The sequence below is a fragment of the Tamandua tetradactyla genome, chromosome 13 (genome assembly GCF_023851605.1).
Source record: "Tamandua tetradactyla isolate mTamTet1 chromosome 13, mTamTet1.pri, whole genome shotgun sequence".
NCBI classification, from domain to species: Eukaryota; Metazoa; Chordata; class Mammalia; order Pilosa; family Myrmecophagidae; genus Tamandua; species Tamandua tetradactyla.
This window is the reverse complement of record NC_135339.1, coordinates 7,794,945-7,820,389: the sequence shown is the minus strand read 5'-3', so window position 1 is coordinate 7,820,389 and position 25,445 is coordinate 7,794,945. Positions and strand designations below refer to the sequence as shown.

General features: G+C 37.1%; 1 protein-coding gene and 1 pseudogene across 1 annotated transcript in view; both read left to right on the top strand.

Annotated features, from left to right (window-relative positions):
• Positions 1-3: 3 nt before the first annotated feature.
• LOC143654615 (phosphatidylinositol 3,4,5-trisphosphate 3-phosphatase TPTE2-like) overlaps positions 4-25,445 on the top strand; it is a gene marked incomplete at its 5' end in the record, with an annotated part of 57,316 nt that continues 31,874 nt past the window's right edge. The window contains 5 exons of the mRNA XM_077126489.1: positions 4-15; positions 9,669-9,729; positions 10,684-10,765; positions 10,871-10,959; positions 16,645-16,706. Of these exons, the coding sequence (XP_076982604.1) occupies positions 4-15; positions 9,669-9,729; positions 10,684-10,765; positions 10,871-10,959; positions 16,645-16,706 (306 nt within the window). The remainder of the gene's footprint in view (positions 16-9,668; positions 9,730-10,683; positions 10,766-10,870; positions 10,960-16,644; positions 16,707-25,445) is intronic.
• On the top strand, positions 14,024-14,123 carry LOC143654655 (U6 spliceosomal RNA; annotated as a pseudogene).

Below are 25,445 nucleotides of genomic sequence, written 5' to 3'. Positions count from 1 at the left end.
AGAAATCCCATTAAGGTAAGAGAATTTACTTAAGAAATCTCACTGAGTTTCTCAATACTCATAGACTGTGCCTTATGACTATGGTGTCATGATTTTAATATTGATCCAGAAATGGAAGTGTTTTTCTAAAAACTTACTCCTCTTTCAGATAAGACATTATAATGGATTGATATCAGTTAGTTTTGACTATATTACTGTTCTAGATTGCTAGCTGTCTTGGGCAATTAACCACTTGATGAGTCTGTCTTCCATCATTAAGCTGAAAATTTCAGGTTCTTCTGTTTCCAGCCTCCCTTGAAGCCAGAGACCCCATGTGTGGTGAAGCTCTACCACCAGAGCTGCCCATCTCAGTGAGTGGGACTGGCAGCAGTGCAGAGTGTGTGGCTCAGCATCCCGTGCTCAGCGGCCATCCCAGGTCCCCACTGGACTTTGAGCCATTAGCATGACTGGTAGCCCTGAGTCCTGTCTCACTACCGTCATGATGAGTTGGAGAGTCACTGAGTAATCTTTAGTAAATCACTTTTTCTGCTTGAATTAGCTAGAAATGGCTTATGTTGCTTGCAAGAAAGAACTCTGACAGATACAAAAGTTGGTACCAAGAATGGAATGTGCTTACTGCTCATGGTCAGTGTTCTAGTTTACTAGCTGTCAGAATGCGATATGCCAGAAACAAAACAGCTTTTAAAAGGGGGAACTTATTAAGTGGCAAGTTCACAGTTCTCAAGCCATGAAAATGTCCCAATTAAAGCAAGTCTATAAAAATATCCAAATTAAGGCACCAACAGGAGGTTACCTTCACTTAGGAAAGGCCGATGAAGTCCAGGGTTTCTCTCTCCACTGGAAAGGCACATGGTGAACCTGGCGGCATCTGCTAGTTTTCTCTCCAGGCCTCATGAAGCTCCCCCAGGGGTGTTTTCCTTTTTCATCTTCAAAGGTCTCTAGCTGTGTGGACTCTCATGGTTCTTGTTGTTCTCTGAAAAAGGAACTGTTTCCAAAATGCTTCCTCTTTTAAAGGATTCCAGTAAACTAATCAAGACCCACCTGGAATGGGTTGAGTCACAACTCCATGGAAGCCACCTAATCCAAAGTTACCACCCACAATTAGGTGAGTTGCATCTCCATGGAAACAATCAAAAAGCTCCCAGCCAGCAATATTGAATGAGGATTAAAGGACATTGCTTTTCTAGGGTCCACAAATTCAAACCAGCAGTTACCAACACTCACAAAACTTAGTGGCTTATAACAACTACCCTTTTTTAGCTGACAAAACTGTCGGTAGTGAAGTTGAGTTGGATTTAACTGGGTTACTCATCTGATCAGGACCAGGCTTGGCTGATCTCAGCCAAGCTCATTCATGCATCTTTGAACAGCTAGCTACCAGGTCATCTGAAAACTGACCAGTCTAAAATGGCTTGGTTGGTCTGACTTCATGTGGTCTCTCGTATTCCAGCAGGCTAGACTGGGTTTGTTCACATGCTGGCAGTGGCATGGATCTCAGGAGCAGCAAGCAAAAAAATGCAAAACCACTTAAGACCAAGGATCAAATCTAGTGAAATATGGGTTCAGCCTCATTCTATTGCACAAAGCAAATTATAAATAGTGGAAAAAAGACTCCATCTCTTGATGGGAAGAATTGCAAAAAATTATGGCCAATTATGTAGTCTATCATAGGGGAAATGGATAGGAATACAATCATCAAGCATTTAATGTAGTTTATTATGAAATTCCAGCTAAAAGTCATTGTTTAAGAAGTTTTCATATATTTATATATACATATATATGTATACACACAGGTGTGCAGTATACATTTTCTACTAAGATACAACAAAGGCTGTAAATTGCACCAATCTTAAATGTCTATCTTAATGAAATTTTATAGATATATATACACACATATATAACCAACAACTACTATCAAAATATTGAACATTTTTGCTTCCTAGAAGTTTTCTTTATATCCCTTTCAGGTCAATATCCCAACACACCGGAGGTAACTTCCATTCTGATTTCTGCCATGGATTAGTATTACTTTTTCTTGAATTTCACACAAGTGAAATCCTATAATACATCTTCTGTGACTGTTTTTTGTTGTTGTTCAAAATAAATTCTGTGAGATTCATCCAGTAGTTAGTTTTCAACATCTGAATAGATTGCATTGTTTGAATATATTGCAGTTCATTTTTCACTTAGTTGTTGATGGACATTTGGATTATTGCCATTGGGAGCTATTATGAATGAAGTTGCTTCATTCATGTATAAAGAATGTATAAAGAATACGTCTCTATACATGTCTTTTGGTATATATATATATATATATATATATATATACATACCTTCGGGTATCCTCTTTTATGAATTGCTTATTTACTAAGTATTTGCCTATTTTTAAATTGAGTTGTTTCTTACTGATTTTTAGCAGTTTTTCATATATTCTGAATACAAATCTTTTATTAGATTTTTTATTGCAAATATTTTCCCCTGGTCTTGACTTGCCTTTTAACTTTCTTACTATTTCTTTTAATGAGAAGAATGAAGTCCAGTTTATCAATTTTTATTGTTAGTGTTTTTGTGTTCTAAGATGTCTTTATCTGATGCCCCAGGTTATGAAAATATTTCCCTGTCTTTTCTTCTAAAAGCTTCATTATTTTACCTTTCACATTTGGGGCCTTGATCAATCTCCAATTACTAGTTATGTAATTACTAGTTATGTATGATGTAAAGAAAGTGTCAAGATTCATATGTCCCATTTAGTTAGTTAGTTGGACTGGCACTATTTTAGTATAAAAAACCTCCTCTCCTCTCTGAATTGCAGACGCACGTTTGTTGTAAATCAAGTGAACATACACCTTTGGGTCTGTTTTTGTACTCTCTCTTCTATTCCATTGGTCTCTTTGTCTATCCTTGAGCCCAAAACACAATGTCTTAATTATTATGGCTCGCAATACTGAAGTCTTGAAGATTTTTGTATAAATCCTCCAACTTTGTACTTCTTTAAAATTGTCTTGGCTCTCCTAGGTCCTTTGAATTTCCATATAAACTTTAGAATCAGCTTGTCAATTTACACTCACATACACCATGCTAGTATTTTAACTTGGATGATATTGACTAGATAACTTAATTTGAAGAGAATCGACATCTTAAAATATTGAGTCTTCCAATCCATAAACATAGTGTACCTCCCCATTTCATTTTTCAGGTTTTGCACCTCTTTTGTTAGTTTCATTTCTAGGTATTTGATGGGTTTTATGTATTTTAAAAATTTATTTTTCTAATTATTCGCTGCTGGTATATAGCAATATAGTTGATTTTTGTATATGGACATTGTATCCAGCATCCTTCATTAATTAACTCAGTTTCTTACTATTTTTTTTACTTTTAGGGTGGTAACATATATGCTACTGATAACTTCCCATTTTCACCAATAGATTCCTTGCAAGGTTTCCATGTATACAATCATGCAATGTTAATGCTTTCTTCCCACTTATTATACCTTTTATTTCTTTCTTTCTCTTTAATGAATTGTCTAGAACCTCCTTATAATGTTGAATAGAGACAACCTTGCTTGTTCCCAAATTTAGGTGAAAAGAATTCAGTATCTCAGTATTAGAAATCATATTTTCTTTAGACGTTTTAGCTACCCTTTATCAGATTAGGAACGGTCTATTTTATTTCTAGATTGATTAGAGCTTTTCTTTGATCATAAATGGGTGTTGAATTTATTAAGATAATCAAAATGCTTTTCTCTGTTATCCATTAATGAGATTTTCAAATGTAAAAGCTACCTTTCATTCCTGGAATAAACTTCCTTTGGTCATAATATTACCCTTTTAATATATCACTAGATTCCATTTACTAATATTTTCCTTAGAACTTTATTGTCTATGTTCATAAGAGATACTAACGATCAGTTTTCCTTTCTTGAAATGTCATCGGCTGGTTCACAATTACATTAGCTGGGGTTGGTGTGGTAACTGCTAGCTGTTCTGCATGTCTTTCAACTTCCATAAGGCTATGCTGGGTGTTATGATGATAGTAAAAGACTGGAGCCAGAGTAGTATCTCACAAATGCTTTTGGAAGCCTCTTTGTGTCATCTTAGGCCAAATCAATCACTGGAGAGGTCCACAACTGGAGTGAGAGAGAGATACAAGGTGAAATGCAAGGCCATGGATACAAGAAAGGATGAAGCATTTGGACCATTATTGCACTCGTTCTACCTTATGGCAGGCAGAGAAACATTTTTATACATGAACACAATTTAGAACAAAACTAGTACATATTTCCATTATGAATGTTCAAAAAGGCCTTGAGGGCCTCGCCTATCTTCCCCAGTTTATGCTCCTGGCAGGTAAGACATGAACCTCCCACCACCTTGGTCAATTTTGGAGTTTTTTCCAAACACTATTTATTTAATGTGGAAGACAGTTTATCTCTTCCAGATTGGGAACAGTTATTGATCAATTTGACCAGGGTCCATTGGATGGATCATAGCTCTTTAAGTCAGCCAACCCCAAATTGTCAGAATCCATCTTTATGGATAAAGCATCCCTTGATTGCCAATATTGTTTTTCAGTAGGTTGAGCTGATAACTGTGAGCTAATTATAGGTTGTATAAATTGAGCAATTCCTGTTTTGTACAGATTTGGAAGTGATAAATGTCTTATAGCCTATTTAATATTAGTAAAGTGTTAAAAATCCAAAAACTTCATTTAGCATGTAAATCAAAACAAAGACATTACTCTTGGCTTATGAGGTCATCTCTAGCTGATGGGCTTCCATCAGTTACCAAACTGAGCTTCTAATAAGTCATTGATCTCTTTACTGTTCTTAATCAAGGTATCTGAAAAGGAGGTAATAAATCATCTCTGTTTTCATTAAAAATTCGTAAATCATGAACCACCCCAAAACACATCTTCTGTATTAATATTTACTCTTCCATTTTTTTCTATAGTACAAGCTCAAGTCTGAACTAATAGTTCAGCTACCAAGGCAGACTAATCAATGAAGCTGCTTCAGTGGCTGTGTTTAGTGATAACAACATATCTGCACAAGGAATACCTTTTCATTTTTAATATAAGAGCCATCCTCAAACTATTCAGATCAAGATTGACTTGGGTTCAGTACTCGGATCTGGGCATACTTAGCTCCTGAAAGAATACAAAATAGTCCCGTGGTTCCCTTTATCCTTAAGAGAGAATATAGTTGCAGAGTCATATTTTAAACAATACTAAATGGTAATATGCATAGCAGATAGTAAGATTTCATAAATAAGATGGCTAGAATGTTACCAAGATGTCACATGTTACCAAGATGTAGTAAAAAGTGTACAGAAATGGGACCCATAGAATTAGTAGAAAAGCAAGCATTATTGTGGAAATTCAACAAGTTTGGCCACTCCTGCCACACACAAGCAGGGGGAGTGTACCTCTGCCTTAAAATCAAGGGACATGCTAAGATAGGTGACATGCTTGTGGTGTGAACCATTCTGCTGAGTTAATATTTTATTTCTTATATTAGAAACAGAGAAAGGATTTAGCAGGTTTAGGAAAATCCAGAGGTGAAAGTTGTTTAAAGAAAGCCTCACAGTGTAGAGAACTTTTCCAGTTTTGCATATTAAGGAAGCATTTCAAGAATTGTGAACTTAGTAAACCCAGGTAAAGGCTGATCTATTGAGAAAAATTATGTACAGTCCTAAAGATCTTCTTAATTATCTTTTAGTTTTTGAGTTTAGTACAACTGATTGTTTTTTATTGTGATCAGGACAGAAACTGTCTATATTGTGACAAACTGTGACCCCAAATATATAATTTCTTAGCAGTGTTATAACATTTCTCTATAATTCTTTATAACACTTTTCAGCTAATTTAGATAAGGGTTGTACCAGTTTGAAGTGTTATGTACCTAGAAAAGATGTCCTTTTTCCAGATCCAGTCTTGTGGGGGCAGTCATGTTTCTTTTAATCCTGATTCAATATTGTGCGGTGGAAACTTTGATTGGATTGTTTTATGAAGATGCAACACACCCAGTTGTGGGTGTGATACTTTGATTAAATTACTTCCGTAGAGATGTGGCATGCCCAATTGTGGGTGTGACTTTTTGATCAGGAGAAGTGACTCTACCCATTTAAGGTGTGTCTTTATTAGTTTACTGGAATCCTTTAAAAGAGGAAATATTTAGAGAAAGCTCTGAGTCAGCATAAGACCCAGACATTTGGAGATGCAGAAAGTAAATCCCCCAGGGAAGCTGTTGGAATCAGAAGCCAGACTCCAACAGATGCCACTCACATGCTTCCCGCTGGCAGAGGTGTTCTGGACCCATCAACTTTTCTTGAGTCAAGGTATTTTTCTCTGGATACCTCGTTTGGACATTTTTATGAACCTTAGAACTGTAAACTTACAACTTAATAAATTCCCTTTTTAAAAGCTGTTCCATCTCTGGTGTATTGCATCCCAGCAGCTTTAGCAAACCGACACAGAGGTGTTTGAAGTCATCCCAGGAACTACTTGGGTAATAAAGCCTGGGAGTAAATCATCCAGATACTGAGTCAAGGGGGGAAAGGGTGGACTCATGCAGAGAAATTATATCTTTAAGACCATTTTTAAGTTAAATGCAATTGTACTGAGATATAAATAAAATTATTGAAGATTATAATACAATATAATCATCCAAATTGTACAGTGATTCACAATATCACCATATAGCTGTACATTTGTCATCACAATCAATTTTTGAACATTTCCATTGCTCCAAAAAAATAAAAATAAGAATAAAAGTAAAAGTGAAAAACAATACCCAAAATATCCCATACTCCTCCACTCCCATTACTTATTTAGTTTTTGTCTTTTTTTTCCTTATTCATCTGTCCATACACTGAATAAAGGAAGTGTCAGTCACAAGGTTTTCACAGCCACACCTTAAATGCTATATAGTTATTAAATTAAATCATCTTCAAGAATCAAGGCTATTGGATTACAGTTCAGTGGTTTCTGGTATTTCCCTCTAGCAACTCCAATACACCAAAAACTGATGGAGATACCTATACACTGCATGGGAATAACCTCCAGAATGACCTCTTGACTCTATTTGAAATCTCTGAGCCATTAAAATTTTGTTTCATTTCTCTTTCCCCTTTTGTTCAAGAAGACTTTCTCACTCCCAGGACACCACGGCAGGCTCATCCCTGGAGTCATGTCTCATGTTGCCAGAGAAATTTAAACCCCTGGGAGTCATGCCCCGTGTAGTGGAGAAGACAGTGAGCTCACCTATGGAGATGGCTTAGAAAGAGATTTAAGATTTATTTTTTGAAATATATGATAGTGGTTCAAAAAAACTGAGGCTTTACCATCTAGGTATATTAATTTTTCCATGAAAAAGTAAATACTGTCTTTATGTATGGGTTTACTAATGAAGGCACACATCAATTTACCACTGTGAAATATTTACTGACTGAGAGAATGGAAGACAGAAAAATAGTCTAATGGTTATATATATATTTCATTAGTCATAATGTTGGAAATTTAGGTGTCACTATTATCAATAATGTAGCAACAAATATCTCAGGACATAAAGCTTTTTCTGGATAGATTCCTAGAAGTAAAATTACCTGGTTAAAGAGCATGAATATTTAAAGTTTGTTACTCTAAAATAAGGCCAAGTTTCCACCCAAGTGATTGTACAAGGAATAAGTCAGGGGGTTATTTTCAGGCCATATTTGCCAGCATTGGATTTTCTCATTAGCGTGTAGAGGGCTTATTTCATGGATGAAAATAGTATTTCATTATTGTTTTGATTTCTTTATTGTTGAGGCTGAATATTTATCTATGTGGGTTGCCCATTTATTTGTAGGATAAGGGGTATTATTTAAATTGTTGATAATGAGTTATTAACTTATTATACTAGGCATATTCCAAACAAAATAAAACCAGAAGAAAAGATTTCTCATCTTTTTTTTTGACTGAATGGGGAATATACCTAATATAATTTAATATTATGTCCTCCCTGGGAATGGCTCCCAGCCCACCTTTACCCTGTCCGAAAGTGTGAGGTGAATGGTCAGAACGAACATCCTGTCTTTGCGTACCTGAAGAACCTAAGCTTCCCCACCCTTATGATGACCCATTTTCCCTCATGACTGACCCTAAGCTCATTGTTTGGAGCCCTGTGTGCTGCTCAGATGTGGCCTGGAACTTTGAGAAGTTCCTAATAGGGCCAGAGGAAGGGCCCTTTTGACGCTACAGCCACACCTTCTCTACCGTCAACACTGAGCCTGGCATCAAGCGCTTCCTCAGAGTTGCCGTGTAGATGTCAGCTGCTCATCCCACAGGTCTCCTACTCCACCCAGTCCCTGAGATTCCTTCCTCTGGATTCAGTATAACCTCAGGAGACACTGCTGGACCTAAGTTTTCCCTTGAGATCACTACCCTTTATTGAAGAGCCTTGCCTTTCTGGTCTGCCTGTTTCCTCTCCCTCTCTCAACCCTCTGGTTGGTGACTCAACTTAGGGCTCTGAGACTTGGGTAGGCTCTGGGACTTCACAAACCGATGACACCTTCCTAAACCTCTATGGGTGGGGTTTGAGAACTCAGTATGAAGGGCCTGAAGCTGCTAGATGAGTTTAATAAAGAGCAGGTGTGGAAATGGTAAAAAATATATGATAGTGTATTTATTATATAATAGATAATATTTTGGCAATTTTTAAAACAAATTTCAAATTTTTATATAGTTGAGCCTAAACCTATTAATCATTCATTCTTCTTCCTCCAAAGAATTGATAAATGTTCATTTAAATTTCTTAAAGATATTTGTGGTTTTTAAATATTTGATTCTTCAGTCCATCTAGATTTTGTTTTTGGTATACAGAATCCCATGAATTTTTTAAGTGTGTTAACCTTTTGACTTATATAGCCTCCAAGGATAACATATTTGAAAGAATGATCACTTTGATATGTTGACTTTTCTTTTTTGCAAAAATAAGCCAGTAAACATTGCTATGAGTGCACTGTAATAATCAGCTTTTAAACTTTGTGATGATCATTTTTGTTGTTGCACAGAGGCACATACACATGTATGTGTGTTTCATATGGGTATGTTTGCTGGAAATATTGTTACTATTAGATTAGTATGGTGGAATTGATTTCACTTTACATAATAATCACTATATGTTTTTTATTTTAAAATTTGTACATAAATACATGTATGTACGCACACACACTCTCACATTATAGAAAATACAGATGAGCCAAAATATAAAATGTCTTCATATTGCCACCACTTACCTAGTGCTTAAGTGACCTGTAATATCCAGAGCAATATTTAAAACACATATTTATTGAGAATTAAATAAGAACTATATATTATTGCAAATTAATGACATGCAACAAATTTACTTAAAGCTAGATAACCATCTTATTTCCTTCTCTGGTATCTTTAAACAATATGTATTTGGAATGGAAGCTAATCAGTGTGGATGAATACAATTTGTCAGCTATTTGAAAAGCCAGTGGCTTAGATATGACTTAGAATATATACGGCCTCATATTTCCTGAATATTCCTTGCAATGTGCTAAGTGACTGACAAGTTAATAAAAGGTAATAATCATTTTAGTTTACTCCTAGTAAATGGCTTTTGTTGGTGCCATGTAGATATGTGAGATTTGTGTCTATCTTTTTAGGAAGTTGTACGGTTCCTTGATACCAAACATGAAGGCCACTATCTAATCTACAATCTATGCAGTATGTATATAACTAGATATTTTCCACTCTTGAAAAGAAACAGACCATTGCATTCAATTTTTACATTTCATTTAACCATAAGTACTTCCTGGTGGTGGAAGTGAGTTAAACAAATCCCCATCCTGCTCTAGCCCAGTTGTTGGGAAAAGATAGCTCAATGCCCCCAAAGTGCTCTGTGAGGGAGGGCACTTGGTAGCCTGGTGTGACCAAAGAGGCTAGAGTGTAGGTAGAATAATTTTGGAAAAAGCCTGCTCTAGTGGTATTAGCTTTATGAAAATCTTTCTAAAGATCTGCCATATTGTTTTTTGGGGTTGTTTTTCTTTTGCATGGGCAGGCACCGGGAATCAAACCCGGGTCTCTGGCATGGCAGGCAAGAACTCTGCCTGCTGAGCCACTGTGGACCACCCCATATTGTGTTTTGAGAACATAAACAATTCAGCAAATGTGTTTTCTATGACCCATTAGGGGTGGGTTATGCACAGAACAAGGGCTTAGATGGAGACAAAAAAAAAACTTGAAATAGATTGTATACCAAGTTACCATTGTTTCTTTCTCTCTTGATTTTCCCTCTACCTGTATAATAAATAGATATTTGCGTGGGGGGGGGGGCAGGGCAAGCATTTTGGTAGGTTACATTTGCTCCATGGTTTCAGACCACCCTATAATAATAAAATGAGTTGTCTGCTAGAAATTTAAAAGCAAAGCCTATCAAACAAGGCAAAATAAGTTGTGCTTATTGAGTAAGCCCAACATATTAAACTTCCCTGAGATTGGCAAACCACTATCTTTATGTATTTGAGACTCTTAAATTCCCTGTAGGGCAAGAGGAATGAAACTGAAAGCTCCTTTTGTAGGTGGATAAGGAACTTCTGATATGAAAGTATAACTTATTTATAACTTAATCATTTACTATGCTTATCAGATATAAGATATGACCTTTGTAATTTTTTTCAGGTGAAAACCGTTATGATCCTGACCAGTTCCATTTCAGGGTATTAAGAATCATGATTGATGATCACAATGTCCCCTCTCTGAGGTAAGGCTTATCTGAATTTGGCCATCAGAAATGGGATAAATACTTTGGGTCTTCATTTTTTTGGAAATATTTTAATTCTACTTAAAATTTTACATTTGAAATCAGTGAGATGGTGGAGTTCACCAAAGAAGTGGATATGTGGATGTCTAAGGATGAGAAAAACATCATAGTGATTCACTGTAAAGGAGGCAAAGGTAATTACATTTTTTAAATTTCTTTTTTCCTAAAGAAATTTGGAAAATATATTTAAGTATAAGAACAACATGTATGTGTGTGTATGTCTGTTAATCTGTATTCATAGCAGATAACATTTTTAAGTATTAAAAGAAGGCAAGAAGGAAAGAAAGGAGAGAAGAAGAGAGGGAAGGATGGAGGGAGGCAGGAAAGAAAATGGAAAAATCAATGAAGTTTAAGCATATTTAAAATGGGCATAGCCTTGAATAGACATTTCCTTAAAGAAGATGAAAAAACACAGGAAAAGATGGTCAATATCATCAGCCATTAGGGAAATGCAAATCAGAACAAGATACCATGTCACATTCACTAAAATGGCTACTATTAAAAAAATCATAAAATTACAAAGTTGGGGAGCATGTGGAGAAACAGAAGCACTCATTCATTGCTAATGGAAATGGTATAGCCACTGCAGAAAGCACATTGATGGTTCCTCAGAAAGTTAAGTATAGAATTACCATATGACCTAGCAATCTACTTCTAGGTATATACCCCAAAAGAACTGAAAGCAGGGATTTGAACAGATATTTGCACACCAGTGTTCATAGCAACATTATTCACAGTTGCCAAAAGATGGAAGCAACCTCAAATGTCCATCGGCTGATGAATAGACAAATAAAATACGGCATGTACATGTAATGGAATATTATTCAGCCATAAAAAGGAATGAAATTCTAATACGTGTGGCCACTCGGTGGATGGACAGATAAAATGTGGCATATACATGTGATGGAATATTATGCAGCTATAAAAAGGAATGGACTTTTGATACATGTGACAACATGAATGAACCTTGAAGATATCATGTTGAATGAAATAAGTCAGAGAATACAGTACAAATATTATATGATCTCACTGATTTAAAATAATTAGAATACAAAAACTCATGTCAGAATCTAGAATATAGGTTACCATGGGGCAGTTAGGGAATAGGGAGCTGTTCTAGTTTGCTAGCTGCCAGAATGCAATATACCAGAAACAGAATGGCTTTTAAAAAGGGTAATTTAGGGCGGGCCGCGGTGGCTCAGCGGGCAAGAGTGCTTGCCTGCCATGCCGGAGGACCCCGGTTCGATTCCCGGCCCCAGCCCATGTAAAAAACAAACAAACAAACAAATAAAAAATAATAAAAATAAAAAAAATGCTTTAAAAAAAAAAAAAAGGGTAATTTAATAAGTTGCTAGTTTACAGGTTCAAGGCTGAGAAAATGTCCCAATTAAAACAAGTCTATAGAAATGTCCAATCTAAGACATCCAGGGAAAGATACCTTGGTTTACGAAGGCCGATGAAGTTCAGGGTTTCTCTTTCAAGTGAGACGGTACAAAGCGAATACAGAGTTTCTCTCTCATCTGGAAAGGCACATGGTGCACATGGTCAGGGTTCCTCTCTCATCTGGAAGGGCATATGGTGAACACGGCATCATCTGCTAGCTTCTTCTCCTGGCTTCCTGTTTTCATGAAGCTCCCCAGGAGACATCTCCAAAGGTCCTGGCTGGTAGACTCTGCTTCTCATGGCTATGTCATTCTGCTCTGCTCATTCTGAATCTCTTTCATTCTCTAAAATGTTTCCTCTTTTATAGGACTCCAGAAACTTATCAAGACCCACCCAAATGGGTGGAGACATGTCGTCACCTAATCCAGCTTAACAACCACTCTTGGTTAAATCACATCTCCAGGGAGATGATCTGATTACAGTTTCAAACATACAGGATTGAATAGGGATTATTCTGCCTTTACAAAATGGGATTTTGATTAAAACATGGCTTTTCAAGGGTACATACATCCTTTCAAACCAGCACACTCCACCCTCTGGACCGTAAAAATAACATTTTCCCCATATACAAAATACATTCATTCCATAACAATATCAGAGAACCTTAAACCATTTCAGTAGAAATACAAATGAAATACAAAGTTAGAAACAGTACAAACTCCCATCAGAGTTATTTATAACTGTTCTAAGGCAGAATTACCTTTGGCTCTGGACCTGTGAAAGTCAGAACAAGTTATTTGCTGCCAACATACAAAGGAGGAACAGTCATTGGATACATATACACATTTCCATACGAAGGAAAGAACACAGGGGTGCCAGAACCCAAGCAGTTTCAAAAACCCACAGGGCAAAGTCATTAGATTTCGAAGTCTGAGAGTCATTTATCTTTGGGGTTTCTGAAAGCGGCAGTCCCACCCTTTCCAAGGGCCTACACAGAGGCCTGCCTCTCTCTGAATGCAACCTTGGGGAACATTGGGGAGACCACCTTTTTCTCAGCTCCACCCTCTCCAAGCATTGGGGCTGCACCTGGGCTCTCTGCCATCTCCAGGGCACATGCTCAACCCCACCATGTGGTGGCAGCCAGGCTCTCCCAAACCCCAAGGAATGTGCTTCACGCTCTCCAAGGCCTGAGGCAGCATGACACTTCCACTGCAAGGAGGTGGAAGGCCCATCCTCTACCTTCGGGGCAAACTCACCCTCTTCGGGGGCTTGGGCGGCTCTGTTCTCCTGGCCCGAGGCTTCTTGACTTCAGACCTCAGCCTCCATGGTATTGCCTCTGAAGTTATTTTTCCCCCAGTGTGTCCCTTCTCTGAACCCCCTAGTCCAGACTGGCAACAGCTCTGTTTATACAGGTCCCACAGCACTCTCATTGGCTTTCTATGCAATAGCCTTGAATCATGCTTATCAAACATAAGAAGTTTCCACAAATCCTTCCTGGGTAACTCCATGTCCGATCCTGGCTTTCTCTGGAATGGCTGACTGGTTCCACACCTGGTCAAATCATCACATGGAGCACTATTCTCTGGAGTCTCCCTTTCTGGAAGCCCAGAATTTTCCAGGACATCAAAGGCTTAAAATGTACAGAATTTCTGTTTGGGATGATGAAGTGATTTTGGTAATGGATAGAGGTAATGGTAGCACAAGATTGGGAATGGAATTAACAGTACTAAATTATATATGTGAATGCAGTTTAAAGAGGAATCTTTAGGCTGTATATATGTTACTTGAATAAACATTTTTAAAAAAATGCATTGAGTGCTCACTTTGGCAACACATATACGCAATGATACAGAGAAGATTAGCATGGCCCCTGCACAAGGACGGCACGCAAGTTCATGAAGCGTTCTATATTTTTTAAAAAGAAAAAAAATGCATTGAGCTACACAACACAATGGTGAACCCTAAGTTAAACCATGAACTATAGTTTATAGTAAAATTATAAAAACATGGTTTCGTCAACTGTAACAAATGTACCACATCAATGCAAGATGTTAATAATAAGGTGGTACATGGTAATCCTGTATTTTTTACATGATTGTTCTGCAAACCCACAACTTCTTTAATGATTATAAAATGTGTGAAAAACGCTATGGAACTGAAATCATGAATCTTGGAACCCATGACTACCTGTTTCTGGTGTACATTTTTTGTACAACCCCTCAAATTAAACTCAATAAAGTTAACCTTGCCTCACCAAACCTAGAGAAATAATTCTGGTGGAATTTGAGGAAAGGAAGAATAGGGTCCAGACATAGAGTAGGATGTAGATACAAGCATATGTACACTTTAAAATACGGTATAGTATGACATTTAAGATGGAAGACTTTCTTTTAATTGAAGACATTACCATGGTAACACATCTGACCTATACCAGAATAGGTATAGAATTGCAGAGGAAAGCACCAAGATGTTATTTAAAAAAAAAAAAAAAAAAAGACCACTAGAATCTGAATCACTGATGATTATGAAATGGTAATAACAAGTGGAGAATAAGGATTCAAGAAGCATGGCTATGAATGAATGGAGAGAAGTTAGTCTTTATGGGCATTTAGGGCTGATAAAGAGTGTGGTTTATAAGATGGGGTGGGAGAAACTGGCTATATTTATTTGCTAAAGAGAGAGAGCCATGGGATTTTTGAAAACACAGAACAGTGGGGGACTAATGGTCAAGATACGGAGAAGATGAGGTCCAGAGCCCAAATGGAGAATTTGGCCTGAATTAAGAGGAGAAACGTCCGTCGCAAGTCAAATTCAAATAAAGAAGTTAAGAACTATGCAAATACTGGAAAGCTTGTAGGTGGTGTTGGTGAGGAGAAGCAGCAATTTAGGGAGTTCTTGCTTGAGTGAAGAAAGTAATGAAGTCACAGAGTCAGTGGAATGTTGTTTGGTTGGAAACTTGAGGAAAGTAGTGAAAATTTGAACCATCTTCTGATGGAACCAAGAAAAGGAATTGACTATAGATAAGCATTTTGACTGCATTGAGGGCCCAGCTTCAGCTTTAGATCATTAATTTATATTGCCACCAATATGAAAAGTTCTGTGATTTTTATACAGCAGTGTCCACCTCTCTGGTATAGGAATGGAGGAAGGGGTGCCTGAATTGACCCACTGATAGGCAATGTGGGTACAGCAAAAGGATCCAGAAGCAAGAGAAGCAATGTTACTCAGTGTTGGTAAAACCAATACAGAAATCCTCCATCATGCATCTGGGTAGGTGAAAAAGTGAATTAGAAAAAGAAAAAGGAGTGGTCATGGAGTTGACATCATGATAAATTTAAAGGGCAGATAAGTTCATTCATTCATTGAGCACCAGATACTGTCTAGTTGTAGGATTATGATAGTGTACAAAACAGGCACATTCACTGCTCCTTGGAGACCACAGTCTATTGTTTATAAAGAAAAAATATGTATTAGTTGGTGATAAGTGCAATAAAAATAATAATATAAAAGAGGATGAGGAAAATAGGGAGTGGGGAGAGGTTACTAATTCATATATAGATGGCCAAGGAAGGTCTCACCAATAAAAGATATTTGAGCAGACATCCATACAGGGAATATCATGAGAATATCAAAACACGAAGTATACAGAGAACAGAAAGTACAAAGAGTACCATGAGAATATAAAAAAGATATAAATGAGGTAATTCTGCAATAACTTAGAAAATTGATGTTGGGTCTGAGTGATCATAGCTTCGTCTTCATCTGCATGCACACAATCAATTCTTTTAAGTATATCTGAGAATCTCTCCTCAAATTAATAACAAGGTTACTGGCTTATGGTTTGAGGAACCCAGTATATCCTTATTTTCAAGGTAGGAAATTAAATCAGCTCTAGACTATAGCACCTCTCATGTCCTCCACCCTCATGTACTCCATCATGGAATATCCAGTGTGGTTGAGAAATCCCTTTTACAAATTTGTCCAGTCAGATGTTCTAAGTTTTCTGAGATATAATTCCAGTGGACCCAGGTTACTAGAATTCACTGAGAATTCTCTAACTCTCTCTCTCACTCTCTTCCTCTCTCTCTCAGAATTTTAACGTTCTTTTATAGCTTTCTTTTTCCATGTGTAATCTATCTACGCTTTCCAACTGAGAAACCTTTTTCTGTTTGAAATATAGGGGGAAACGATCGAGGAATTTCTGCCATCAGAACATAGTGTTTGAGAGCAGAGGCTTTGAAATAAAATAATCTAGGTTCAAATCCCAACTATGTCATTTAATAATTGCATGGCTTTGGAATTGAAGTATTTTGCCAAGTAGATTCAGAGTGAAAGAAAATCAATCTAAAATGCACTTTGAATATTTCTGGGAGTATGTTTATACTAAAAAATATCATGAACAATGATTCCTTGAACCAATTTCTTTTCTTTTCTAGGAAGAACCGGTACTATGGTTTGTGCTTGGCTGATTGCCAGTGAAATATTTACAACTGCAAAGGTATGAAAGATGTTTCCACAGATGAAGACAAGATCTGATTGAATTTGCTAGTTCTGAAACATTGCTGGTATGGTGTTAAGATTCTTTGAGTCATGCCACTTGAGTGAAAATTGTAATTGGAGGAAGTCTGTTTTTTTTAATTTACTTTTTTAACTTGCACTAGTTAGTAACTGACCTATGTAAACTCTTACTCAGGACCAGAAATAGGGTGAAGTGAGCAAGGCACAAATATAAGGGAGTGCCAAAAAATCTCAGTAACCCAGATAAATAATATTTTAATGCAATATTTTAAAAAATCAAAATTAATGTAAAAAATCCAAGAGGAACACAATATCAATATTACATATAAAAGCAGGATCCAAAAGGGATTAAGGTAAGGCAAGTAAGGCTGTTCTACAAATGCAAAAACAAGATGCCTGAGTCACTTCACCCTAGTCCTGGCCCTGCTCTTTCTCCCACCAATAAAGTGATGTCTTTCTTCCTCAAAAAATACTATCATGATTAATTAAATAAGTTTTTCCAAAAGACCTTGAACATCCTTAGAAGTATGAGGTAAGTAAAAGTTATTTTTTTCTAATTAAAATAACAAATGAATGTTATTTTTGCAAAATCAGAATATGTGCGATCTGTGACCTTTGAAAATTTCTAAGAAGGTAGGGTGGGCTATTTCCTCTTGTTAAAAGCAGGATTATGAGTTTTTGGTCTCTCATGACCCTCCTGAGAAGTTACCACTTACGGGACACACTCCCAGCAGTATCACTCCGCACTTGGGATATGATCTAAATAAAAGAAGCTGTGGGTTATGAACAAGGTGTAAACCTCTGAATTCTCTCCCACATTCATTTTCTCTGATTTGAGACTTAGCAGTTTTGACGATGAGTGTTCTAGGACAATGGCTTTCAAACTATGGCTCATGGTCTGTCAGTGAGTTAAAAATCAATCATGACTAGCACTTTCTATGTAAGAAAATAGAATAGAATAGAATAGAAAACATCAAAACATATGTATTGTTTTTCGAAACATTTGCTTCAGTTGTGTGTATGTGTCCTAGGTTTTTAGATATGAAATGTAGCTTTACAACAAAGCTTGAGTACTTCATCTGTATCAGTTATAGTCTAGTCAAAAGATAAACTATATTCCCAGTTGACCAAAATTTCAGCATAGGACGTTCCAGGATGCTGTCCTCCCAAAGAATCTTTGGACAGCTAGCAAAACCTGGCAGAGCTATCTTCCTCAGAACCCCAGAAAACAATTAATAGATTGCAGTAACTGAATGAGTACTGTATTAGTTAGGGTTCTCTAGAGAAACAGAATCAACGGGGAACACTCGCAAATATAAAATTTATAAAAGTGTCTCACTTGACCACGGGAATGCAGATCCAAAATCCGCAGGGCAGGCTGTGAAGCCGACGATTCCAGTGGAGGGTCTGGACAAACTCCACAGGAGAGGCTCGCCAGCCGAAGCAGGAATAGTGCCTGTCTCTTCTGAATCCTCCTTCAAAGGCTTCCCGTGATTAGATTAAGCATCACTCATTGCAGAAGACATTCCCCTTTCCCTGATTACAAATGGAATCAGCTGTGAATGCAGCTGACATGCTCATGATCTAAATTCTATGAAATGTCCTCATTGCGACAGGCCAGCACTTGCCCAACCAAACAAATGGGTACCACAACTTGGCCAAGTTGACACATGAACCTGACCATGACAAGTACCAAATCAAAAAAAAAAAAAAAAAAATGCAGCTTCGAAAACTGGTAGGAGAAGTTCGTGGCACCCTTACTGGCTTCTCCCTATTCCCCTCCAGGGCACAGTGTGGATCCAGCCTACATTCCTACTGTAAGTCCCTGGCCCTGCTCTGCTAGCAGAGGTATGCCTATGTACGCATTGAAGTGCCTGTATGTTGATGCCAATCTAGGTGCCAATCTATAGGGTGGCAAACTGAAAGACTGAGCCAGTAAACTCCTCTCTGCCTTGACCTCCCGGAACTTGCCCTGAAAGCAAAAGCAACTTGATGAAGTAGCCAAAGGAGTAGAAGAAACGATTCAGTCAAAGCAACTTGGGGCAAAGGATTACATTCTTTAAGTCACACAATAGAGTATTTCAAAGGGGGATAAAGTCTACTTCATAAGGGTTACAGGGGGCATTGGAATTCCTGTAATTGTGGGAACTCCTATGGCCATGGGCAAGCACAAGCATGAAATGATGGAGGCTCAAAAAAACCGCACTTCACATTTGCCTCAGGCTGATCTCCTAGATAGAAGAGCTAAACTCAAGAACACCAGCCCAATGCTGAGCCAGTTTGCAAAGACTATGGTCTAGTTTGCTAGCTGCCGGAATGCAACACACCAGAAATGGACTGGCTTTTAATAAAAGGAGATTTATTTTGTTAATTCTTCAGAGGAAAGGCAGCTAACTTTCCACTGAGGTTCTTTCTTATGTGGGAAGGCACAGGATGGCCTCTGCTGGTCTTCTCTCCAGGCCCCTGGGTTCCAACAACTTTCCCCAGGGTGACTTCTTTCTGCATCTCCAAAGGCCTGGGCTGAGCTGCAAGTGCTGAAATGAGGAATGCCAAACTGCTTGGGCTGTGCTACGTTGTGCTCTCTCATTTAAGCACCAGCCAGTTAAGTCAAACGTTATGTATTGCAGCAGGCACGCCTCCTAGCCAACTGCAGATGTAAATCAGCAACAGATGAGGTTCACGTACCATTGGCTCATGTCCACAGCAACAGAACTAGGTGCCTTCACCTGGCCAAGTTGACAACTGAATCTAACTACCACAGACTATGAAAGACGTGTTCGTGCCTTGGATAAAAAATATAAACAGAGAAAGGGGTAAAATAAATTGGGTAGATTGAAATACTAGTTATCAGAGAGAGGGAGGGGTAAGGGTTATGGGATGTATGGGTTTTCTCTTTTTTCTTTTTATTTCTTTTTCTGGAGTGATGGAAATGTTCTAAAAAATGATCATGGTGATGAATACCCAACTGTGTGATGATATTGTGAGCCACTGATTGTACACCTTGTATGTGTGTGAAGATTTGTCAGTAAAAATAGTTTTTTAAAAAAAGAAAAAACACAGGTCAACTTGAAATGATTATAGCTGAAAAGGAGAATTGAGCTGACAGAGCTAAAAAATAGGTCAACTAGAATCCCTGAGATTCGCTGGGACCTAGCATTATGGGATTGAGAAAGCCTTCTGAACAAACAGGGGAAGAGAAAAATGAGACAAAGTAAAATTTCAATGGCTGAGAGATTTCAAACAGAGTTAAGAGGTTATCCTGGAGGTTATTCTTATGCATTTTATAGATATCCCTTTTTACTTTATGGTATATTTGGAGTGGCTAAAGGGAAGTACCTGAAACTGTTGAGCTGTGTTCCAGTAGCCCTGATTCTTGAAGATGATTGTACAACGATATAGCTTTTACAATGTGATTGTGTAGTTATGAAAACCTTGTGTCCGATGCTCCTTTTATCCAGGGTATAGACAGATGAGTAAATATATATATATATATATTTGGAAAAAAATACTCTATATTATAAGCCTCTGATTTTACCTTTACCATGGTCATAAAAGTGGAACCATAAAGTATTTATCCTTTTGTGTCTGGCTTATTTCACTTCAGCGTTATGTTCTCAAGGCTCATCCATCTTGTCATATGCTTCCAGACATCATTTTGTCTTACTGCTGCATAATATTCCATCATGTGTATATACCGCATTGGGTTAATCCACTCATCTGTTGATGGACACTTAGATTGTTTCCATATTTGGTGGTTGTGAATAATGCTGCTATGAATATTGGTGTGCAAATATCTGTTTGTGTAACTGCTTTGAGCTCTTTTGGATATATACTGAGTAGTGGTATTGCCAGGTCAAAGGGCAAATTGATAGTTTCCTAAGGAACTGCCAAACTGTCTTCCATAGAAGCTGAACCATTATACAGTCCCACCAGCAGTGCATAAGTGTCCCAATTTCTCCACATCCTCTCCAACATTTGTAGTTTCCTGTTTGTTTAATAGCAGCCATTCTTATAGGTGTGAGGGGGTATCTTATTGTAGTCTTGATCTGCATTTCCCTCATAACCAGTGAAAATGAGCATCTCTTCATGTGGTTTTTAGCCATCTGTATTTGCTCTTCAGAAAAATGCCATTCATATCTTTACCCATTTTATAATTGGGTTGCTTGTTCTTTTGTTATTGAGTTGTACGATTTCTTTAAGTATACAGGATATCAAATCTTTATCTGATGTGTGATTTCCAAATATTTTCTTCCATTGAGTTGGCTGCTTCTTCACCTTTTGGATGGTCTTTTGAGCATAAAAGCATTTGACTGAAGGAGTTCCATTTATCTATTTTTTTCTTTTGTTGCTTGGGCTTTGGGTGTAAAGTTTAGGAAGCTACCCCTATTACTAGGTCTTGAAGATGTTTCCCTACATTTTCTTATAGGAACTTTATGGTGCTGGTTTTTATATTTAGATGTTTGATCTACTTTGAGTTAGTTTTCGTATAGGGTGTAAGGTATGGGTCCTCTTTCATTCTTTTGGGTATTGATATCCAGTTCTCCCATTCTCATTTATTGAAAAGACGATTTTGTCCCAATTTAGTGGATTTGGAAGCCTTGTTGAAGATCAGTGGACCATAGATTTGGTGGTCTGTTTCTGTGCTCTTGATTCAATTCCATTGGTCAATACTTCTGTCTTTGTGCCAGTACCATGCTGCTTTGACCACTGTGGTTTTATAATTTTTTAAATCAGGAAGTATTAATCCTCCCACTTCATTCTTCTTTTTTAGGGTGTTTTTAGTTTTCAGGGTCTCTTTTCCTCCCAGATGAATTTGGTAATTCGTTTTCCAAGTCTTCAAAGGTAGGTTGTTGGAATTTTTATTGGTAATACATTGAATCTGTAAATCAGTTTGGTTAGAATTTTTCATCTTAACTACATTTACCCTTCCTATCCATGAACAGGGAATGTCTTTCCACCTGTTTGGATCTTTAATTTCTTTTAACAATGTTATGTAGTTTTCTGTGCACAAGTCCTTTACCTCCGTAGTTAAGTTCGTTCCTAGATACTTGATTCTTTTGGTTGCTATTTTGAATGGAATTTTTTCCATAATTGATTCCTCAGTTAGTTCATTGCTTCTGTATAGAAACATTACTGATTTTTGAACATTGATTGTATATCCCACTACTTTGCTGAATTTGTTAACTCAGGTAACTTTGTTGTATATTTCTCAGGATTTTCCAAGTATTGTGTCATATCTGCAAATAATGAAAGTTTTGCTTCTTTCTTTCCAATTTGGATGCCATTTTGTTCCTTTTTCCTGCATGATTGCTCTGGCTAGAACTTCTAGTACAATATTGAATAATAGTGGTGACAGAGGACATCCTTGTCTCATTCCCAATCTTAAGGGGAAAGCTTTCAGTCTCTCTCCACTGAGTATGATGCTGTCTATGGATTTATCATATATTCCCTTTATCGTATTGAGGAACCTATCTTTGATTCATATTTTTGAAGTGTTTTCATTAGAAAAGGATGTTGAATTTTGTCGAATGACTTTTTAGCATCAATCAAGATGATTATGAGATTTTTCCCTTTCGATTTGATAGTGTGCTGTATTACATTAATTGATTTTCTGGTGTTGAACCATCCTTGCATTCCTGGTATAAACCCCACTTGGTCTTGGTGTATCATTCCTTTAATGTGTTGTTGGATTCAATTTCATAATATTTTGTTGAGAATTTTTGCATCTGTGTTAATTAGGGAGATTGGCCTGTAGTTTTCCTTTCTTTTTTTTTTTTTTTTTTTTTTTTTTTACATGGGCAGGTACCAGAAATCGAACCCGGGTCCTTGGGCATGGCAGGCAAGCACTCTTAACTGCTGAGCCAGCGTGGCCCACCCAGTTTTCCTTTCTTATAGAATCTTTTTTAGTTTGCAAAAGCTGCCAGCATGCAATATACCAGAAACAGAACAACTTTTAAAAACATGAATTTATTAAGTTGCAAGTTTATAGTTCTAAGGTGATGACAATATCCAAATTAAAGCAAGTCTATAAAAATGTCCAATCTAAGGCATCCAGGGAAAGATGCCTAAGTTCAAGAAGGTTGATGATGTTCAGGGTTTCTCTCTCAGCTGGAAAGGCACATGCTAGCTTTCTCTCCAGGCTTCTTCAACAGCTTACCCAGGGCTCTGTCCTTTCTGTTGGCTTTGTCACTACTGGTGACTCTAAACCTTTTTCCAAAATGGTTCCCTCTTCAAGGGCTCCAGTAAGCAATACCACCTTGAATGGGTGAAGACACATTTCCATGGAAATTTTCTAATCAAAAGTTATCATGCACAATTGGGTGGGTCACATCTACATGGATACAATAAAAAAAACCTCCCACCCAGGAATACTGAATGAGGATTAAAGAACATGGCTTTATTGGGGCACACAATAGATTAAAACCTGCATGACATCTTTACCCGATTTGGGTATTAATGTGATGTTAGCTTCATAAAATGAGTTAGGTAGTGTTCCTTTTTCCTTAATTCTTTTTTGAATGTTTGATAAATTGCCCTGTGGAATCATCTGGCCCTGGGCTTTTCTTTGTAGGAAGATTTTTCGTGACGGATTGAATCTCTTTATTTGTAATTAGTTTGTTGAAAATTTCTATTTCTTCATGAGTCAGTGTAGCTTGTTTATGTGTTTCCAGGAATTTGTCCATTTCATCTAAGTTGCCTAGTTTGTTGGTGTGTAGTTGTTCATAGTATCCTGCTATGATTTTCTTTTTTTATTTCTTCAGGGTCTGTGGCAACAATCCCCCTCTCATTTCTGATTTTGTTTGTTTGCATCTGCTCTCTTTTTCTCTTTGCCAGCCTTGCTAGTGTTCCATCAATTTTATTGATTTTCTCAAAGTCCCAGCTTTGGATTTTATTGATTATTTATATTGTTCTTTTGTTCTGCCACTCATTTTAACTCTGCTCTAATCTGCGTTATTCCTCTTCTTCTATTTGCTTTTGGGTTAGTTTGCTGTTCTTTCTCAGGTTCCTCCAGGTGAGTAGTCAGGTCCTCAATTTTTCCTCATTCTTCTTTTTTAATATAGGCATTTAGGGCAATAAATTTCCCTCTCATCACAGCCTTTGCCACATCCCGTAAGTTCTGAAATGTTGTATTCTCATTTTCTTACATCTCCAGATAGCTACAATTTCTCTAGCACTTTCTTCTTTGACCCACTAGTTATTTGAGAGTGTGTTATTTAATCTGTATATGTGTGTAAAAGTTCTCATTATTTGGTGGTTATTTACTTCCAGCTTCATTGCATTCAAATCACAGTGTTTTTAAATTCGTAAAGACCTGTTTTGTGACCCAGAATATGATCTATCCTGGAGAATGTTCTATGAGCACTAGAGAAGAATGTATATCCTGGTGTTTTGGGGTGTAATGACCTATATATGTCTATATAGACATATATATATATATATGATCACTTATCAAATTGTTTAAGGTCTGTATTTCTTTATGGATATTCTGGTTGTTTTATGTATAGGGAAAAACGGTTTATTGAAGTCTCCTACTATTATTGTTGAAACATATATCACTACCTTCAATTTTTAAAATCTTTTTAAAAATTATATATATATATATATATATATATATATATATATATCAGTCTTCTCTAGTGCTCATAGAACATTCTCCAGGATAGATCATATTCTGGGTCACAGAACAGGTCTTTACAAATTTAAAAACACTGAAATTATTCAAATCACTTTCTTTGCACAGTGGAATGAAGCTGGAAGTAAATAACCACCAAATAATGATATATATTGATGTATATATATATATCCATGTAATCATCCAAAGTGTTCAGTCAGTGGTTCACAGTATCATCATATAGCTGTACATTTATCATCACACTCAATTTTTTTCTTCTTTTTTGTGAAAAATAACATATATACAAAAATTCAATAAATTTCAGAGTACGTGTTCTTGTTTGCTCGCTGCCAAAATGCACTACATCAGAAATTGAATAGCTTTCAAAAAGGGGAATTTAATAACTTACCAGTTTACTGTTCTAAGACTGTGAAAATGTCCAAATCAAAACAAGGCTATAGAAATGTCCAATCTAAGGTATCCAGGTAAAGATACCTTGGTTCAAAAAGGCCAGTGACCTTCACAGTTTCTCTCTCAGCGAGAAGAGCACATGGTGAAGTCTGCTAGCTTTCTCTCCTGGCTTCTTGTTTAATTAAGCTCCCCCAGGGGCATTTTCCTTCTTCATCTCCAAAGATCTCTTGCTGTGAGGGCTCTCATGATTCTCGTGGCTCTCTCTCTTGTTCTTCTCTCAGATCTCAAGTCTTTTCCAAAATGCTTCCTCTTAAAGGATTCCGATAAACTAATCAAGACCCACCTGGAATAGGTGGAGTCACATCTCCCTCTAATCCAAGGTTAATACCCACGGTTGGGTGAGTCACTTCTCTGTGGAGATTATCGCATCGGGTTTCCAGCCTACAGTACTGAATAGGGATTAAAAGAAGCTGCCTCCACAAGATTGGATCAGGATTAAAACATGGCTTTTCTACAACAATTAGTTGTAGTACAGATTTCAGAGTTTGGTATGGAATAAATTCCACAATTTTAGGTGTTTACTTCTAGCTGAACTAAGATACTGGTGACTGAAAGAAATATCAATATAACAATTCAGTAATCATGCTCATTTGTTAAACCCTATGTTCTCTGTATAACTGCACCATCAACTCTGAC